At 51.0% G+C, this 20138-nt stretch overlaps 2 protein-coding genes across 7 annotated transcripts in view; one reads left to right on the forward strand and one right to left on the reverse strand.

Annotated features, from left to right (window-relative positions):
• KDM2B (lysine demethylase 2B) overlaps positions 1 to 17254 on the forward strand; it is a 66013-nt gene extending 48759 nt beyond the window's left edge. For 2 of the 4 annotated variants that reach the window (XM_077308071.1, XM_077308074.1), the window contains 10 exons: positions 1374 to 1517; positions 2277 to 2363; positions 3130 to 3402; positions 3948 to 3986; positions 4921 to 5579; positions 6297 to 6460; positions 7118 to 7279; positions 7915 to 8133; positions 8854 to 9030; positions 11209 to 12515. In XM_077308071.1, the coding sequence (XP_077164186.1) occupies positions 1374 to 1517; positions 2277 to 2363; positions 3130 to 3402; positions 3948 to 3986; positions 4921 to 5579; positions 6297 to 6460; positions 7118 to 7279; positions 7915 to 8133; positions 8854 to 9030; positions 11209 to 11414 (2130 nt within the window). In that variant the 3' untranslated portion in view covers positions 11415 to 12515. Of the gene's footprint in view, positions 1 to 1373; positions 1518 to 2276; positions 2364 to 3129; positions 3403 to 3947; positions 3987 to 4920; positions 5580 to 6296; positions 6461 to 7117; positions 7280 to 7914; positions 8134 to 8853; positions 10045 to 11208; positions 12516 to 17211 lie in introns of those variants that run through there. The other 2 variants (XM_077308072.1, XM_077308075.1) reach the window with 2 other exon arrangements.
• Positions 10049 to 20103, reverse strand: RNF34 (ring finger protein 34). Of its 3 annotated transcripts, none has more exons than XR_013226227.1 (7): positions 19918 to 20103; positions 15215 to 15433; positions 14461 to 14841; positions 14228 to 14287; positions 12925 to 13126; positions 11975 to 12212; positions 10049 to 10417 (listed from the first exon to the last, which is right to left on the reverse strand). XR_013226227.1 is itself a non-coding variant. In XM_077308093.1 (6 exons), the coding sequence occupies exons 1-6, from the start codon at positions 19921 to 19923 to the stop codon at positions 12025 to 12027; spliced, it is 1056 nt and encodes a 351-aa protein (XP_077164208.1). In that variant the 5' UTR covers positions 19924 to 20102; the 3' UTR covers positions 10049 to 12024. The 3 variants fall into 3 exon arrangements, 1 of the variants encoding a protein (XP_077164208.1); XR_013226228.1 differs by having other exon boundaries at positions 10049 to 10420; XM_077308093.1 differs by having other exon boundaries at positions 10049 to 12212; positions 19918 to 20102.
• Between the last annotated feature and the right edge of the window lie 35 nt (positions 20104 to 20138).

Here is a 20138-nt window from a genome sequence, read left to right on the forward strand (position 1 = left end):
ATGGACTACAATTCCCATGAGCCCCTGCCAGCATTTGCTGGCAGGGGCTCATGGGAATTGTAATCCATGGACATCTGGAGGACCACAGGTTGACTACCCCTGCTCTAACCAATGTGAATTAACCTCTGAAAGCAGATGTTTTGCCCTAAAAGTCATCCCTTTTAAAGCTCTGGAATCGGCTAATAGAAAAGGAGTGATTTATAATGCCTTAATGGCTTTTCCAGTGGCAGCCCTTTCCTTCCTGGGTTCCTTTGTCCCTGTCTCTTCTCTTCACTCCCCTCATTGCTGTCATGAGGCTGAGACCCCAACCTGATCGTGGCCGCCTCTGGTTGCTTCTCCCTCTCCTTAACACGGGGGCAGTCCCTGAATTAGGCCGACATCTCCCTGGAAAGGAAGGTCAAGATGCCAGAAGATAAAGGCAGGAAGTCGAGAGGGGAGGTCTTAAGAGCAGCTGGAAAGGAAGGCCGCTCTGGCCAGCAGGACTCCTTTATGGCCCCCTGAAGATGATGATGCATCCTCTTCCTCAGTTGGACTCTGTCCCCGATTATTCCAGATGCAGGGCAGTGATCTCTTCCCACGGTTCTTTTCCATGAAGCTGAGCTACCTCCTAAGTCAGCCCTCTGGCCTGTCCAGTGTTATTTCATCTTCCGTTAGAAAAATAGCGCTCTCACCCCTCAACAGGGCTGTTGTAAGGACTACCAAGTTGGGTTGCATGCCCCGGCCGCTTTGGTGAGCACCGAAACCTGAGGTGGCATGTAGAGAGCCCCAGATTCAAGCCCTGGCCTGACAGCTCTTGGGTGACCGCTCTTGGGTGCCGAAGCCCCTGGTGGATGGCTGCCCGTCAGACCGTAGTAGGTGAACCAGTGGTCTAAAGCAGCATGATTAAGACGGGCGGTGGGTCAGTGGGTGCAGACCCTGCTGTGCACAGAAGAGATTCAAGGTTCAAAGATGGGGGTTTCCCATTAAAGGGTCTCGGGTATTCCCCTGTTGCTGGCCCTCCAGAGGAACTGGTTGGCCACTCCATGGGACAGGAGGCTGGACTGGATGGACCCCTGGTCTGACCCAGCAGGGCTCTTCTGACGTTCTTCTGTTGCGTATCCGGAAGGACCGTTTCTTGCTCGGCGCCCCAGGGAGCTGCGGCCATAGACGGCGTGGAGCGAGATGCTCCGATGCAGCCAACACAGTAAATCTGAACCGGGGAGCTTCTGCAATGTTGGTGACGTTTTAGTGATCCCTGAGGGGGCAAGAGAGCCTGGCTCACTCCGGCAAAAAGGCACACCCAGGCAAAGGGCTCACAGCTGGTAGGCTGTTGCTCCCCCCCCCCCCCACCCCGGTTTCTCATTCTGGCTCGTTGCCTTTGTGTGTTGATCCAGCCGGTGTTGCCTCACACGGCCGTGTGCCTGGTATGCGGAGAAGCCGGGAAGGAAGACACTGTGGAAGAGGAAGAAGGCAAGTTCAACCTCATGCTGATGGAGTGCTCCATCTGCAACGAAATCATCCATCCCGGATGCCTTAAGGTGAGGGCTGCCGGGCGCAGGGGAACAAGAGGGTCATGATCAGGCTACCATCAGGGCATCTGCAAGAAACCCCTTGCCAGAAAACTCCCACGCAGGCCCCGCACGGCTGGGTTTTTTGCTTCTGGTCATGTCATCTTTCACTGTGCCTCGCTTAGCTTCTTCCTGAGGCTTAGAGGAGCTCCCGGGAATTGACATCCAGCCAGGAGTGCCTTTTGTGAGTTGCAGGCAACAGAGTGCCAGATGCCTCGGGTAGGGTTGGTAAAAGACAACAAACTGCCCCCTTGGTAGTATCCGGTGACTCTAGAGGCAGCTGCCCCTCTGCGCCTCGTGGCCAAGCCCACCCCCTGGCCCCAGCCGGTAGCAGAAGCAAGAGCCCCAGAGCCCGTTGGCGCTTGGTGTGCGGCCTTTCGGATGGCCTTGTTCCAGCACCTCAGATACGTTAACGATGATGCAAATTAAGTCAATTAATTGGTGCATTGTGCCTCCTTTGGCTCTAAGTGCCCTTCTTTTCCCCTTGGATTTTTGCTTGTGTTTTCTTCTTAAGTGAGTGAAGCTGGTTGAGGAGAGGCTCGTCAGCCAGGGCTGTGACTTCCGCCGGAGGGCTGGAGCAGGCTGGCTTCTCACTAAGCTATGGATGTCATGCGACATCCGTGTGTGTGCCAAACGTGCTTGCTTCAGCTTTCCGTACCAGGCATCTGCTTTCAACGTGCCTCTTGCATGCAGCCTGAGCTCAGCCTGATGCGTGTCCTTCCCCACCAGGTGCGGGAGTCTGACGGCGTGGTCAACGATGAGCTGCCAAACTGCTGGGAGTGCCCCAAGTGCAACCACGCCGGGAAGACGGGGAAAGTGAGTTTCACTGGAAGAGGCGGCAGAAGGGGGAGGGAGCAAAGTTTTAAAAGACCCAAAGCTACCTTGCCACGTCATTGTTTGTTTCTTGGTATCATTTGGGGCGCTTATAATTTAGGAAACCTGGTGGGTTTTTACGGCTGCAAGCTTACGGAAACGGAACCACCAGCCGGCCACTTCATAAAGTGACAAAAATCGCAGGCAGCTGCAGTAGTCTTGTGGGGGGAAGTATCTGAAACCCATAGTGGCATAGCTGCTTTATTAGAGCCATTAAAACTGTACAGCAGGGACAGCCAAACTGTGGCACTCAAGCTGTCTGTGGACTACAATTCCCATGAGCCCCTGGGCAGGGACTCATGGGAATTGTAGTCCACGGACAGCTAAAGAGCCACAGTTTGGCCATCCCTGCTGTACAAAGCAGCGCAGGGATCCCCAACCTGGTGGCCACTGAGGGCTTTTCTGCACCTGCCATGTATATTTAGAAAGTGTGGGGGGCCAGGTGGGTTGTTTGCCCAGAGAAGCCGCTGACTGCCCCTTGGAAGTTTGATTAGCTGTGCAAAGGGGTCATAACGGAAGGCGCGCTCACCCCACTCCCAATCTGCAGTGTACTAAACGGAGAAACCGCCGGGTTAACCATTCCCCATAACCCAAGCCCTGTGTGTGAACGAGCTCTTGGAAGTGGGTCCGGTTGGAGCTGGTGGGTGGGGTTGCTGCTCCGGAAAAAGCACAAGATATAAAGTTGGCCTGGGGGCTTTGTCTGTCTCTGGCGTACAAGCAAAAGCGCGGACCAGGGTTCAAGTACGCTTCCAACCTGCCCGGCTCGCTGCTGAAAGAGCAGAAGATCAACCGGGAAAACAAGGAGGTGGTCCCAGAGGTCGCCAAGCGCAAGGCAGAGTGTGAGGAGCCCCCCCGGAAGAAGTCAGACGAACACCCCAAAAAGCCCCCCCTGGACCCCTTGATGAGGAGGAAGTCGGAAGACGTCCACCTGCGGCGGAAAAGGAAATTTGAGAAGCCTCAGGAGCCCACCATGAGGAAACGGGTAAGATCAGGGTGCCTCCTCCTGAGCAAACAAGGGAAAGTTGCCTGCTGGGGCCTGCCAGAAGCGGGCAAAGAGGAAGCGGGGGGGGGGGGGAGAATAACCCCCCAGGCCACTCACTGTCTGTCAGCCTAGCCTGCCTTAAGGGATGGTTGTGAGGACAAAACAGCTCCCAGGAGGCAGGATGAGGGCAACGCCCATCCAATAGCTCTATAAAGGCAGACTGCGCAAGAGAGGCTGTTCTCTCTTCACCTCGCTTGCCAGCGTTTGTGCCACGTGCTCTTGGGAAGGTTTTTGCACCAGAAATGAATCCCCAACACACACCCCCGCCACCCCCTCTGATCGCAGTGCGGCCTCGGCCTGACGTCTTCCTTCAGGCTGGTTCAGCCCTCTTTGGTGGCATTTAAGCTGCTTACGGGCATGTGGAGGACTGCAGCCCTAGTGACCTGCACAAGCTGTTGGGACTCTGAGCAGAAGCAGTGGGGATGGCAGGTTAAAGCACATTGTACAATAAACCTTTCTGTTTTTCCTTCCTTCTCCGGCAACAGCTGAAGCTAGGCAAAGAAGAGAAGCTGTTTAGGAAAAAGGTACTTGACTGGCACTGTGACTTGTGTGGACTTCGTTTCCTCCCCTCCCCTCATTTGTACTGTGATCATCACGGTGGAGCATGTTCCAAATCTGATTAAATGGGGCGCATCTTCTGCTGTTCTGCCTGCCCTTTGGAAGCCCAATGTTTGGATCAGGCCTGGTTCATGTCACGCTGAAGTGACACCCATCCTAATGGTTACTGATCAAGAAAGCCAAAGGAAGCCTCCAGATTTAAATGCAGCCTACCTCTGCATCGCAGGTCCTGAGGATAAGGGGAAGAGCTGTTGTCCTTCTCGTGACCCTCCCACAAGCAGTTGGGTGAGATTCAAGATTGAATGCTGGATCCAGTTACTGTGGTGTCCGAGCAAGGGCTGTGTGCACAGGAGTTGTGCAGTTGGGATTTTCCCTACACTCATAATAATAATAATAATTTTAAAATGTCACTATGAAAGTTTCCCAACTAGACAGGGAAACGTCAGTATGTGGGTGGCCCTGAGATTCAGCTTGGTCTCTGTGGCTCGTTTTGCATTTTGGCCTTCGTTGTGGGTTGTGTGGACTGGCACTTTGAGCCAACTACCAATGCATCATGGTTGTATAAAGTTATCCCCCAAAGGACTTTGGGATCTGCAGTCGCCGGTTAGAGGTCGCCGTTCTTGTTGAACGAGAGCTCCCCCTGGTTCTCTAAGGCTGGGGTAGTCAGCCTGCGGTCCTCCAGATGTTCATAGACTACAATTCCCATGAGCCCCTGCGAGAAAATGCTGACGGGCTCATGGGAATTGTAGTACATGGACATCTGGAGGACCGCAGGTTGACTGCCCCTGCTCCAAGGGGAAGGTGCGATCCCTAAACCAGCATTAGCCGTCAGTGTCACCGATCACCACACTCACCCCTTGACCGATTTGCCGCCCTGAGCCTCAGCTGCTTCCTTTCCAGAGGCGGTCTTGGAAGGCGACCGATGACCGATCTGCCCTTGGGAAGCCCTTGCGGTGCTTCAAGCAGGAGCCCGAGGAGGGCCTCCCGGAGGAGCCCCCCAAGAGCAAGGAGAGCGACCAGTCCCGCTCCAGCTCCCCCACGGCCGGGCCCAGCTCGGAGGGGGCCGAGTCTCGCAGCGACAAGAAGAAGTTCAAGATCCGGCGGAAAAACCGCGTTTCCAGCAAGGAGCTGAGCAAGGAGCTGAGCAAAGAGCTCAACCAGGAGATCCAGAAGACCGAGAACAGCCTGGCCAATGAGAACCACCACCAGCCCATCAAGTCCGAGCCGGAGAGCGAGAGCGAGGAGCCCAAGCACGCCCTCTTTCCCGAGCGGCCCCACCGCTTCGCCAAGGGCCTGAACGGGACGCCCCGGGAGCTCCGGCACCAGCTCCTGCCCCGGCCCATCGCCCGGCCGCCCCCCTCCCTGTCGCCCCCCAAGTGCGTGCAGATGGAGCGCCACGTCATCCGGCCGCCCCCCATCAGCCCCCCTCCGGACTCGCTCCCCCTGGATGACGGGGCCGCCCACGTGATGCAGCGCGAGGTCTGGATGGCCGTCTTCAGCTACCTCCGCCACGGGGAACTCTGCGTCTGCATGAGGGTTTGCAGGACTTGGAACAGATGGTAAGGGGCCGGGGGGGGGGAGCACTGCGAGGACGGGAGCTCTCGCGAGATGCCTGGGCCTGGGGGTTCCCATGGGGCATGCTCCACCCTGCAAGGGCTCTCCATGAAAGAATGGTGAACGTCATTGTCAGTAGGATTGTGCGGTTCGGCCGCCTCGGTGATCGCTGAAGCCCATGGGGGTCAGTGGCGCAGAGAGGAGGGGCGGTGGCTGCGTCCTCGTGTGGCCTCCACTGGCCTCCTATGCACCGCCTCAGGCTTTGGCCATTGGCCACTCCAAAACACACAACCCTGATTGGCTGGGTCGTGCTAGGAACTTGGTATCGTTCACCTAGTTAAAAACCACCTTTGGTTTCTCTCACAAAGCCCAGGGCTACTCAGGTTCAGGCTCGCTCTACTCCATGGGTAGTCAAGCTGTGGTCCTCCAGATGTCCATGGACTACAATTCCCATGAGCCCCTGCCAGCATTTGCTGGCAGGGGGCTCATGGGAATTGTAGTCCATGGACATCTGGAGGACCACAGCTTGACTACTCCTGCTCTACTTTTGAGCATCAACAGATGATCCCCAGCTGGAGCTTTCTCCTGAACGCAGAATACAGAGAATGCATACTGTACACAGCATACTGCCTCCTCCGCTTCTTGCCCCCAGGGGTCTGGGGCCTCCTGAAGCCCCCGCGTAGGTCTCTTTGGGTCACGATGCTTCTCCCTTCTCTCTACAGGTGCTGTGATAAGAGACTGTGGACCAAAATCGATCTAAACCATTGTAAATCCATCACCCCCCTCATGCTTAGCGGTATTATTAGGAGGCAACCAGTCAAACTTGACCTGAGCTGGACAAACATATCCAAAAAGCAGCTGAGCTGGCTCATCAACAGGCTCCCAGGTATGCGTCTGAGTTGGGCCAGAGTCAGGCCCAGGAAGAATCATAGAGTTGGAAGGGACCCCCCTTCTCCCAGGTTATGTAGTCCACCCCCCTGTTGTACTGCAGGACACTCACAACCTTATCGCTGACACTGCAACCGGCCACCCCCTTGAACCTTCCCAGAATGAGCCTCTCTGTCAGATGGCTCTCCAGCCTGTGTTTAAACTTGGAGGGCTGCTCAGAGGCGCTCAAGTGGGGCTGGGCCTTCCGCTGGCACAAAGGTCCAGGATAGCCTGGGGTTTCGCTTTCCAGGCTACAGAAGGGAAGGGTGCCCAGGCATCTGCTTTGAGATTACAGGTGCCGCTTGCGGTTCAGGGATTTTGCTCCAGCAGGCATTGGGGGGGGGGGACATTCTGCCCTGCGCCCCAGCGTGGAACTCTCTCCTGTATCAAGGCACACCAGCCAGCCACCGTGGCTTCCCATCTGGGAGCTAGCTTGATTTTGGGTGTGCGTTTTCTCCCTTGGGCAGAGCAGGCCAGTGCGCAGTCTCTAGTGATCTTGAGCAAGGCCTGTAAACTGTGGTTTAGATTTGCTTTTCTCAAACAGAAAGGCACTAGCTGTCCCTGCTGCCTGCCCGCTACCCCCAGTGCCCACTGTTGTGCCTTCTTGCCCACACAGGTCTGCGGGATCTAGTCCTGGCTGGGTGTTCATGGATCGCAGTGTCCGCTCTCTGCAGCTCCAGTTGCCCCTTCCTCCGCATCCTGGATGTCCAGTGGGTGGAGGGGTTGAAAGATGCACAAATGAGAGACCTCCTGTCGCCACCAACTGACAACAGGCCAGGTAAAGCCTCAGCCGGCAGCACTGGGAAAGGCCCCTCTGCCTTTGGGAAATGAAAAGCAGGCACCTCCAGCACTCCAGGCTGTTGGTTTTCAATGAACGAAGGTGCCTCTGTGTTCCCAGCTGCTCTTCCTCTTGCCGCTAGAGTGAGCTTCTGCAGAGGAAGGGCTTTCTCTTGGGAGAGGCAAGAAGGGCAGAGGCTGGAGCCTCACAGCGTGGGGCACCGACTCGGTTTTAGTCTGGTTCCCTGGTGGCACACGCCTTCCGTTCAGTTCCCTTTCTCTAAGCCATCTCAGTAGACTCTGGGCTCAGCAGCTGTCCAGAGACCAAAATCCAGAGGTTGGAGAAGGGCTAGGGGAGAGGGGAGTTGTTGGTTAGAAAACCCCTATTACCTCCGGCCACCTGGATGGCTTTGCTTTCCTCATGTATGGGGGATTATTCCAGATGAGCACGTCCCAGAAGTTATGGGCTGCACAGTCTACACGGCATGTGGTGTTTGCAGTGGCTTGGAACCCAGATGCTTTGCAGTGAAGCCTTTCAGAGTCTGAATTCCACTAGGCATGCCGGAAGGGGGGGGGGCTGGGGGCTAAAACGCTGACATCCCTTTTTCTCCTGCCCCCCTGCCATTGGGGGCTCAGGCCAAATCGACAACCGGAGCAAACTGCGCAACATTGTGGAGCTGCGCTTGTCCGGCTTGGACATCACGGATGCCTCCCTGCGCCTGATCATCCGGCACATGCCGCTGCTGTCCAGGCTTGACCTCAGCTACTGCAACCACATGACAGATCAGTCCATCAACCTGCTGACGGCCGTGGGCACCACCACGCGGGATTCCCTCACAGAAGTCGTCTTGCAAGGTAGGACTGGGGACCCCGCGGGCAACCCAAGAGCCTCTCTTCCCTGCCTGGGATTAAAACAGCAGGCTGCACAGTGCAACACAGGCCTTACAGCTGAGCGTGGAGGGGGGGAAAGGAGCAAGCGGGGACAAGCCTGTTGCCCCCCCCCAAACTAAGCTTCCAAATAGCTGAGAATCCTTTCTGCCCTGGCCTTTTTGCTGGAGGAGCCCTTCCCTCTTTCCACTGTTCAAGACCAGGCCTCCCCGCTAGGCCCTCGGCAGTAGTAGTAGTTGACAACCGATGAGTATTCTGCCCAGAGGCAGTGGAAAACACCTCTGTGCGTGGGGACGTGTTTGCAGGAGCCAATATGGTGCCATGGTCAGACTCCCAGGACCTCAAATCTCCCCCCATCGCTGTGCAGCTGAAATCCTGGCCTCGTCACCCAGCGTTTGTGAGCCTGAGGGGCAACTTCGCTGGTACAGCCACAAAAGAGCTGCTGCCAAAGCAGCACTTTAAATCAAATCTCCAGTGGCCAAGCTGAAGCCTGGCTGGGCAAATATTCTACCTACTCTAAACAAAAGGTTGGCAGAGACAAGGGCAGGTGCCAGCACAGCCGGGCATCTCGCTCGAGGGGGGTGTGAATAGGAAACACATGCTCCTGACGTCTTTGGGGCAGAAATGCCACAAGCTGGAGCACTGCTAATGTCTTGGCCGTCAGCTGACCTCCCCTTGTTCTCCCAGACTGCAACCAGGTGACCGGCCAGTCCCTGTCCTACTTCAAGCGCTGCGGGAGCATCTGCCGGATTGACCTGCGGTACTGCAAGCAAGTCACCAAGGAAGGCTGTGAGCAGTTCATAGCAGAGATGTCTGTCAGCGTCCAGTTTAGCCAGGTGGAAGAGAAGCTGCTGCAGAAACTGAGTTAGTATTTTTCAAGGGCACATTTGTAAATAGTCAAAGAGGAAAAAAAGGTGGCCAGGAGGACAAAGAGGGCATTTTATTTTTGGTTGGAAGATGCCTGCCCGAGAGCCCAGGTGCCAGAAAGTGCGAGGCTGGACCAGACTCTGTCGGCTTCAAGCCACCTGCAGCTACCAGGATTATCTGAGGCTTCCTACCCAGTGACGACAGCTAAGGATTGTTCTTTCCTGGGTCATGGAAGGTGGGGGGTCACCCCTGCTAAAGGACCATCACCCCCTGAGACTGTCAAAAAAATGTGGCAGATAGCAGCAATGTTGATTTTGGTATCAGTAATGTGGGCCATATCCTACATTTTTTTGCCTTTTGAACACTTTGTTACGTCTTACATTATGCAGAACTATTTTTGTACAAATTTGTTTAAAAATTATTTATGCAAAGTTTTTGAATGCATTGAAAGAGTCCCTCTTCGGTTGCCAGCTGCCAAGTTTTACAGGCGGAGAAAATTTACCCTGAACTTCATAGGTCAACAGGCTACTGTCAGAGGCTGGCCTAGTTTACGAAGTAGGGCAATCCTTACATGGAAAAGCATGTTTTGTTGGAAGTTTTATATCTTGCTTTGTACAAGCTGGGAGCACCCTAAGCATGTTGGGGAAAGGTAGTATGAATGCCTGGTCCAGGCCAGGAATGTATTGCCAAGTTTTATTTGTATACAATGCATCTCTTGGTTATGGGACTTCCAACTTGAACGTTTGCACAGGGGTAGGTCTTGGAGGTCAGAGAAGGAGGGTGCTCAGAAGAGTATGTAAATGCATATATACCCCAAGCAAGCAGTTTTGGGTTTTATTTTCTGGTTAGAAAGTACAAGTGGGATTCTTCTCCCCCCGCCCAACAGTTTAATAGGGGTACTCCTTGGTTGTAAAAATTCAGCCTACACATGTGCCATTGTTGTCCAGTGGTGTTATCCACCCCTCTCCCCCCCTTTGTTGAATTTGTATAAATGATTGTACAAAAACAAAATCCAGAGCATCACTGTGGAATCTTTATTCAAGTATATGACTGCTGCCAAGGGATAGAAGTGTCTTCACTTCCTGAAGCGCTGCTTCTGGGGAGAAGTGAGGGCAAAACTTCACCTGCCTTCTTCACTGGGAGGGCCAAACAGCTTTAGCTGCTGTGTTCACCAGTATGAATTGTCTCAAGCTAGCATTCTCCGGGCTCTTGGGTTTAAATCTCTGCTGGGCTGATTCTTTGGCCAGTCCCACACACACACACACACAGGGTTGCTGAGAGGATAGAAATGGAGTCAAATGGATCCTTGTTGTCCCCCACATTGGGGAGAAGGGTGTGACATAATGATGTAAATAAAATTTGCTGCATTCCACTGAACTGGAACCTGCTAGAAGAGACACAAATTGGGATTGCAGTCTCAAAGCCAACTGACACCAGTCCCCACTGAACTTCTCAGGGCTGTGGCTGACCACCGACTAGCATCAGGTTTCCAGAGGAGGAGAGGATGGGGCTGTGCATAATTAAACTCACAGTTCAAGGAACCTGCCTGAGGCTGTCTGCAGCTGTTTGACAGATCAGAAAATGTTATTTGCTCCATTTAAAGAAGCTGGGTTCATTTCCATAGCCTACCCAAGCTGAATCCTACTTTTCGAAGTCCTGGTGGCTCAGAAGGGTAGCCTTCTGCTTGGGGTCAGCCTGTTTCCTTTGTGGTCTCCAGCTGTTTGAGCCAAAGTATTACCAAAAACCGAGCCAGTCAACAAATGTTTATTTAACAGCCATTGTTTAGAATGTTAAGATATGCTACATTCTCTTTATACGCACGCCCCCGAACAAGGACTGGAATCACTTTCTGTCTAAAAATAAAGCTGTGTCTTGCTCCCTTCTGAAAAATAAGTCCGTTTTGAAGTATGAAAGTCACACACGCTCTCCCACCCAAGCAGGCATCCTCCAAAGCTTTCCTTTTTGCTTCAGCCCCACTGTGGGCCTTAGGCTGTGGCTTCAGGACACAAGCAAAAGCAAACAAATCTGGCCTGTGGTGCAGAAAAGGGAATCTGGAAGCACCACGGGGAAGAGGAGGTGCTTCATGAAGCTGCTTGCCTCCATCAAAGCACCTCCTGCTTGCCGCTCCTCTTTTCCTTAGTTCTTTTCTAGCATTAAGTGCCTTTTTCATTACAGTCCCAGGCCCTGTCTACCTTGAATGGCCTCCCAACCTCCTTGAAAGACCCAGGTTTCCAGATTCATCCCTACCGCTCTGCTGGCAGCGCCTTCTCAGCGGCTGGAACAAGGCAAATCCGCAACAGAGGAACTTGCAGCCGAGTGGCTGCTTGAGCGTGGATTCTAAAGGGCAGGGAGCCGGAATCCCTAGATTCACCACTCAATGAAGTGAAAGATTTGACTGCACTGAAATCCAGCCACGTGGGCAAAGCCGGCTGCTGAAGAGTCTGCCAGCACTTGCCCCAATCATGACTGCACAGGCAGAACCACGGACACCCTGCCAATTATTTTTTCTTCTGAGTCACTGGGTGGCTTCTGCAGTGACATGATTAAGGCTTCTGCTGAACTCAGAAAATATATTCTGGATAATCTGCTCCTGAACACAAACATTCACCAGCTCTCCTTTTGGAAAGTGGGTGCCTTGTGCTGAACTCTTCAATGGGACAATATACTGATTTCAACGCATCCTTCTGCTCCCTCTTCTGTGACCCTTCCACTGGCTTGTGTGCCTCAGCCGTATTCTTCAGAAGAGAGCAATCTGCAGGATTAGCCTGCTGCAAGTTCAGCTCAGCCACTGTCTGGTTTCCCCCATAGAGCTCTATCCTTAACAGGGCATCTGACTGCCAAAGCACGTGGGTCAAGCTCCTAAGCTCCTGGTCCGGCTGCTATGAGTTACTGGAGGTCTACTGTGGAGCCCCCTTCCTTTACAGTTGAGGCCTGCACCTACCCTGTAGAAGGAAGCATGGCGGGAAAACCTCCAGTTCCAGTCTCTGCCGCTCATGACTTGAACACGTGCACAGCTCGTACTACGTACTGGCGGCAGATGGGACATTCGCTCATGCGCTTGCCACACTTGGTGCAGGTGACCATGTGGCCACACTCCAACAGCACGCAATCTATGATGGCATCCATGCAGATCCTGCAGAGGTTGTCATCCTCATCGGTCAACTGAGCATTCTCTCCTTCTGCCAAGGCACAACGGAGTCAAGATTAGACAAACTGACGCCTGCACAACTCCCAAGCTCCCACATAATATACAGTCAACTGCTTCATGGCTAGTTCATTTTCATCAGCTTTTATATGTCTAGCTTGATATTAGTCAGGGATCTGTAAGAATGATCTAAATTTCCCCACCACCCTTATAAAACAGTGCAAGACAGCTACATTTCTAGGACTACTGCATAGCTTTTTGCCCACCTAGGATTGAATAATTTACCCACACTCCCCATTTAGCTCTGAGTTAAAACAGCACACAGGAGAGTCATGAATTACTTTGCTTCACATCTTAAGGATTCTGTAAACTTTTATGGACGGTGACACCTCATGCTACATATCCCTGGCCAGAACCCCACATCAGAACACAAGTCTGTTAGGAGATGAACTCTCTCATCACTCGGGCCCATGAGGGAAGGATGGTCCAAAAATTGAATAAATATCCATTCCTGAAGGGCAATGAGCTTTCCCTTCACAAATTAGTGTTAACCTGCAAATGCAGGTAATTGCTCAAGTATTCAGAGCCCCCACTTTGCTCACAGACAGCCCTGTTTCCACTGCCCCGATAGACCCAGCTTACTATTAGGAATGAGGACACTCATGTAGCCTGACAGATGGGGGCTAACAAGCAGGCATTCTCCTTCCACTGGTGATCAGAAAGCAACACACATGCATTTCACTTACGGGTCCTGTGATTGGCCTCTGTCTCCCTATACAGTCTGCTCACTTTCTCCACAAGCTCCCATTTTTCACAGCATCCTGAGTAGTTAACAAAATTCCGAGCCAGTATTTCCTTCAACTGGCGGACGGTTAAGCCTTCCACGTCTTCCAGGCTTGAAAGGTCAGAGAGGGAGGCCCTTGCCCGCTTCCTGGACTGTCCGGGAATCTAGAACACAGAGTCAGTCTGCTAAGGACATGTCCCCCACGGGAGGAGCTTGGAGATCTTGCCAGCTAGCAGCACCTGAGCAACACAAGTCAAGTTTGTTCTTCATCCTGCACCCGAATACAAGGCCGAGGACACTCAGAGGGGAGCCAAAGGACTCTTAGCTGAAGGTAGACCAGCTAGCAGAGGGAGATCTAGCTGGTACTCAGAAGCCACACTTTTTCTGTTTGAGAAACATGGACTATAAATAACCAGCTAACTTACTAACAGCCTGCATGCCTTACACGGGGCTCTAAGAGCCAGAGCCCAGGAGCACCTCAAAGACTAACAGCGGTTGTGCCAAGGAATGAGCTGTCATGTGTCACTGCTCATCCCCTGCACAGGGGTGCTCCTGGACTCTTGCTCTTTTTCTACTGATGCCAACTGACTCACAGGTCAACCCATCCTGATCAATCTCCATAGGCCTTTAAGGTATATGTGTTGCCAAGGGAGCCTAAGAAGACACATTAAAGAGTCACTTGAACCAAATGAGCCTTCATAGAATCATAGAGTTGGAAGGGGCCATACAGGCCGTCTATTCCAACCCCCTGCTCAACGCAGGATCAGCCCAAAGCATCCTAAAGCCTTGGCAGATGCCAGTTATTCAGTTTTTATACTCTGCCATTTCTTTTCTGAATATCTATGGCAGCTAATGATGGCGATCATACTGCCCTCCCAAAGCTGACTCAGGGCAGTGACCGGCAGTAACAATTTTTATACAACAGGAGTTTCAATAAAGGAGTTAAATACAAAACATGGAAGAAATACAAACACTCCAAAGTCTTTCCCCAGATATCTGAGTAATTCCTGCTCCAGATCCCATATTTCCTGGGGGATTAAATCAATTAGCATCACAGTGTTTTGGCCCCAGTTCCATGTCATTCCCTTCCAAAGACCGCCTAGTAGAACTGGCTACTTCTACATATACAGAACACAGTTGAAAGCTACACTGCAGTACTCAATGTTTTAGTCAACCTATGATGATTGCCTTAGAATGTCCTTTCAAAGGTAACCTCCTAATCCTTCGTAGCTGATGCCCATTTCCCCAGGCGTGTCCCCTCTTACCTGCTCATCTGGCCTTTCCTCCTCTTCGCCAGGGTTTGCCAGCAGTCTCTCATTTTGCCCCTACATGCACAAGAGCACAAGTGTTACTCCCTCCTCCTCTGACAGAGACACAGGCAGAGCACTGGGAAGTATTTGGCCCTCCGTGCTGCAATTCAGACTCGCAGCCAAAGGACTGGGCTGTGCCCTTGGGTTGAGTGGGGCAAGAACAGTCCAGGCTCCTTCACTTCACATACCTGTAGCTGCATTTCGTTTCCTGTGCTCTCGTGCCTGTTTGCAAGCTCACCCTGAGAGGACGATGCAGATCCTGACACAGAGGTGGGCGGTGCAATCTGTGAGCGTGCTGAACGCAAGCTGCCAGTGTCTGTGTCCTCTGCAGAAGCCAGCCCATGGTGGCACATGACAAGGTCCACAAGGTCTTCCTTTTCGCGACAGGTATCTGTCGGGATATTCCTAAGAAGCAGGTACTGGCGGAGATCTTTCACTTTCAAGCGCATCAGCTGGGGCCGCTGAAAGGCCGTCTCCTGCAGCAGCTGACAAGTAGAGCATCTTCGCAGGTTCTCTTGCAAGATCGAACACAGGGAACAGAAGTCCTTCTTGCACTCACAACACACATGCTAAGAGAGCGGAGAATGGGCAAAAAGCAAATGGAACACTCAGTCACTGACCCACGTACAGCCTGGCTCCCTCAAGCACTTCTCGGCAGGATCAGTTCAGAGCATTAGAGATCATGGTTTCACTTAGGGCTCAGCCAGGTCGCTCTTCTCAATGTTTTAGTCAACCCACGAGACTAAACACACACCCACGGGACAGTGCTCAGATGCACTGAAGAAATTATTCTGGTTATCATACCAACCCCTTCTTTACACACTTGCACAGAGTCATCCAGAGAAGGGCAATGACATCTGTTCCCCCATCCAAAGGGAAGAATCATTTCAAAGGGGAACAGCAATGAAAGAGCAGCCTGATGCCAGCATGCGACATACTCACCCTTTTCCTGAACACTGAGAATGAAAGGCCACACGCTTTGCAGACTATACTGGCTCCTCCTGCAGCTGACGATGTATACACAGTGAAGTCGGTGTTTGGTGTAAACCGAAATGGGTTCGCTCCACCCCCGAAGCCAGACTGCTGACCACGCACAGCTCCAGTGCCCATGACTTCATTCAGCAACCCACAACAGGATGCCCACATGGATGTTGCTCCCGCCTGAAAGAGACACACTCAAGAATAAGTGCTTGTGGCTTGTGGGAGCCCAGAGGCCTTTCTAGGCAAGAAAAAACACACCTTGCTCAGAGCTCTAAGAAGAGATGCAGTGCACCATCTTTATGTTCGCCCATCTTGTTTGTGACACTTTACTGGGGTGGAGGGTGGGGGGGAGACGGCACTAAATGGAGAGGCAAATCCACTGGAAATGCTTACTGAGAGAACACTATGGAAATCCATTCTCACCTTATGGCATCTATCTGTTCTACATAAAATTGTGCAAAAGTGTGCACATGAACAGTTAATTTGGCCCCAGCTCTGAATCGCCTTGGCTGCAAATACTGTGTGTTTGTTTATATAAATCCCTGAGCCTGACACAGAGTCAACACAATCTGGGTTAGACTCATCAAAAAAAAAAAAAAAGCAAAACAATGCAGTAGTATTCTACGGTCACACTGTAAGATGCGGTGAGAACTGGAAGAATTCCAGAGGCCAACATCTGATGCCAAAATCTACAAAGTGACTCTTTCCCAGCCATGACATTAAATTAGCATGAATTATTTAAAATCACAAGTTGTAAGTTGTATTGTCTTGTTTTGTTATCTTTTTGGTTTTCTTTGAGCACTACAATTTCTTGTACTTGTTTTTGTCATTTTGTAATTATTAGTGATACACCACGATAATTCTAGATAAGACTTCTTGTATATTCCTCTGAGTTCTTTTTCTCAGATTCTTGTATGTTCCTCTGGATTCTCTCCTGAGATTGTTGCACCTGAGTTGCCACTGCTTGCATTTCATGCAGCAGAGCTTGTCATAATTTTCCCACCATCTCTGATTCTCTGGTCTTCATCTCCTTTCTTCTCATCTTTTTGACACATAACTGGACACTATTATTTTCTTCTCTCCTCTCTTTAAAAATATGATACAATTTTTTCATATACTATTTCCATGTATTGTTTTTCTATGGAAGTATAAAGCTATTAAAATAACCAAATAATCCATTACAGTAAAGGGAGATATTATCTTAAATCCTTATATAAAATCTATTTATAGCAAAAACAATGAACAATCTAAATAAGAATAAAATAATCATTATATATACATAATTGTCATTCTATCACCAGCAGTACAATTTTATATCATCTAATAAAATCTGAGTCAAATGGGAAGAGAGAAAATAAATAATTAAAAAGATTGATGAGGGAAGAGGAGAGTGGAAAAGACAAAAAATAAAAAAGTAGGGGTGAAGGGAATATTAAAAATAATAACTGTAAAAATACAGAATAAAAAAATAGTAAAAGTTGAAATTTTAAGAAAATTGATAAATTTATATTAAATATTAAAACTCATTTAAAAAGAGAAGAATTCTTTGCTGTAAAAGGTAAAGTTAAAGGTATCCCCTGTGCAAGCACCAGGTCATGTCTGACCCTTGGGATGACGCCCTCCAGCGTTTTCATGGCAGACTCAATACGGGGTGGTTTGTCAGCCTCCCCCAGTCATTACCGTTTACCCCCCAGCAAGAAAGAAAAAAATAATAAAGGAGAGAAGGGGGCCCACATAGCACCTTAGCTTTTATTTCCCATTCTTCTAGTTTAAATGCTGTAAAAGGTAGTCCAATATAATCACATTGCTTTTATGTACTGGGGACAAAGGAAGATGATCCTGGAAATAGTTATAAAACAAAATAAAACCGTTCGGCTGGGGAGTATCAGAAACGATGACAGCAAACTTTGAGAACATGTCACTGTATTTAATGCTCTCTTCCCTTCTGTCCACTGAAGAAAAACAGGGAGAAGCCTGACCCAGAAGCTGTCACTCAAGACTGCAAACTAAAAAATGGGGGGTGGGGGGAGACAACAGATGGGGACCTAGGTACTGTTTTTCTCCTAAGCCACCACTGTAGGTCAATGACTGAGCACGTCCTTTGCATGTATAGGATCCTCCATACGATCCACAGCAAATGCAGCCAAAGGGCAACAGGGTTTGATGCTGCTGGAGATCCCAGGGAAATAGCTTGTAATACCCTAGCTGCAGCCATCTAGCACTCTGAGTGAGGTATAGCTGGGCTGGGCAATTGGCCAGTTAAAGAGTGGTCAAGTATTTTTAAAGCATTAAGTTTGTTTAGAACAGCAAAAACAAAACAAAGAATAGACCTGTATTCATTATAAACACATATTAGGTGACAGTTATACCTTCTAAATCTGTTGACCTCAATGTACTAAGAATGTTGTAAGTCTGCCTAGGTCTGCACTATCAGGCTGCAGCACTAGGCACTCTGTCTAGGCCAGGGGTAGTCAAACTGCGGCCCTCCAGATGTCCGTGAGCCCCTGCCAGCGAACATGGACATTTGGAGGGCCGCAGTTTGACTACCCCTGGTCTAGGCGGTAAGTCACACTGAAGTTAGGAAGACTTAACTCTGAATATATTACCTCTGAATTTCATATTACCATACAGCTGATATGATGACATGAGATTAATGCTAACATTGTTAAGGATTAAGTGACCTAAGCTAATTGACCTTTGCTTTTTGATCCAGGAACACAAGGGAAAGCCTATAGCGGCTTAATTCCCACCATGTTTCCTGGTGCCTAACAACTGTTTTTTTAAACTGGGTGGGACCAAGTAAGGCTTCTTTAATTTGTTAAATTACCCCTCTTCTCCCTGCATTTGAACTTCCTCTGTGTGGTTGGGCTCCACCTCCTGTGGCAGCGCCCACTGCCCTGTGTCAGAATTCTAAAGGCACTCGTAGGCTCAAAAAGGTTGGGGACCCCTGGCTTATTAATGACTAACAAGTCATTGTTAGTCATTAGTTGGAAACACTTGCCATTAGGACAAAGGGTCTGAGGCCAGGTCAGTCCCCAACTGCAGCAAGGTTAGAAGATCAAGCAGTCCTCATATTTGCCCTTAAAAATGACACTGTAACAAAATTTAGAAAGTTAACTGACACAGTGGCACAGTAAGCCTTGTAGCAGTAAGTTCAACTGAGACCAGTAACACCTTTAAGACCCATAAAGTTTAATTCTGGGGATAAGCTTTCATGTGCATGCACACTTCAGACACAATGAAACAGTTTGCCAAAAGCCTTACATATAAGTAGTTGCCAGGAAGGGCTAGTTCAAGTAAAGATGCATCAGCAACTGAGCAATAAGTATAGCTGCAATTGGATTAAAGCACTTGGGCAGAATGTGTGAATGGCAGTAAGCTTCACTCCACCTTACCAATCAAAAGAACAAAATAGTAACATTAACCTTTCAACTTCTATTCAACCCACAGCATGGACAGACCAGCCTTTTAACTGGCTGTTTACAGTTTTGATGGCCCTGAATGAATACGTTGGTAACATGCTCACTATACCATGGTGATTGACTGTTCATCACTTGACACTCCACTCTAAATATAATCCTTCTAGGATGATTACATAACACAGGTGGCTCATAAAATAGTGTACAAAAATTAATACATGCATACAGTATAAATACAAGTAAAACCATGCCCAAACGAAAAATGAAGACTACTTAATAGAAGCACCAACAAAAGAGACCATTCCAACGACAAGGCAAAATAAAAGTCTCATAATTCTCCTATTAAGGGAGACCAGGGGAGGACAAATATTAACTTCTCAAGCAGAACATCCAAGAAGCCACAGAAGAGGCCACGCTCCTGGCGAATGGCTGCCTAAAAGAGCTCTGGCCCTGGTCGAGGCCAGGCGGGCTTCTTTAGGGCCAGGGACCAGTAGCCGGTTGGTGGCAGGGTAAAGGTAAAGGTATCCCCTGTGCAAGCACCGAGTCATGTCTGACCCTTGGGGTGACGCCCTCTAGCGTTTTCATGGCAGACTCAATACGGGGTGGTTTGCCAGTGCCTTCCCCAGTCATTACCGTTTACCCCCCAGCAAGCTGGGTACTCATTTTACCGACCTCGGAAGGATGGAAGGCTGAGTCAACCTTGAGCCGGCTGCTGGGATTGAACTCCCAGCCTCATGGGCAAAGCTTTCAGACGGCTGCCTTACCACTCTGCGCCACAAGAGGCTCATTGGTGGCAGGGTAGCATAAAGCAATTTGAGGGGCATAGGGGGTCCCTCAGGTCCACTGGGCCCTGACCAAGTCTGGCCTTTAAGGAAATGACCAGAACCTTTGGCCTGACCCGGAATTCAACTGGCAACCACTGCAGTGGATGGAGACTGGGCCGAAGGGCGTTGCTGTGAGGACCCTGGTGCGTGGTGCGATATGACATCGGCTAGATGCCACCTCCCCCTCATACACACACCTGGCTACCTGGCTTACCTGCCCGCTCCCCTCAGTCCCGAGAGGGAAAGGAAAGCCCAACTCCGTTTGCGAGGCCAGGAAGGAGGCTCGCGCGCCCCACACCCTCAAGGCCAGGCCGGGCCTCCCTCTCCTCAGGCGGGCCCTCCTGACAGGCTGGGGGGGCTTCCAATCTCCCCCCCCCCAGAACCACAGGCCTTTTCTGCCCCCTCCCCGGCCAAGGCTCACCTTCATGGCCGCTTCCGCGCCTCCTTCCCTCAGCCGGGGACTGACGGGGGTCGCCGCCGCCTGGGCCGGCCGAGGGGGGGGCGGGAGGGAGAGTCGAGGCTGGGGGGAGGGGCGCCAACCGCCCTAACGGTCTTCCTCTCGCGTCGCGCCGTCTCGCTCGCCCGCGCACGCGCCGACCTCTCGGCCCGCCCCAGCCTATGAGAGGCCGCGCCCCCAGCCTA

This window comes from Paroedura picta, chromosome 13, assembly GCF_049243985.1.
Source record: "Paroedura picta isolate Pp20150507F chromosome 13, Ppicta_v3.0, whole genome shotgun sequence".
Classification (NCBI taxonomy): domain Eukaryota; kingdom Metazoa; phylum Chordata; class Lepidosauria; order Squamata; family Gekkonidae; genus Paroedura; species Paroedura picta.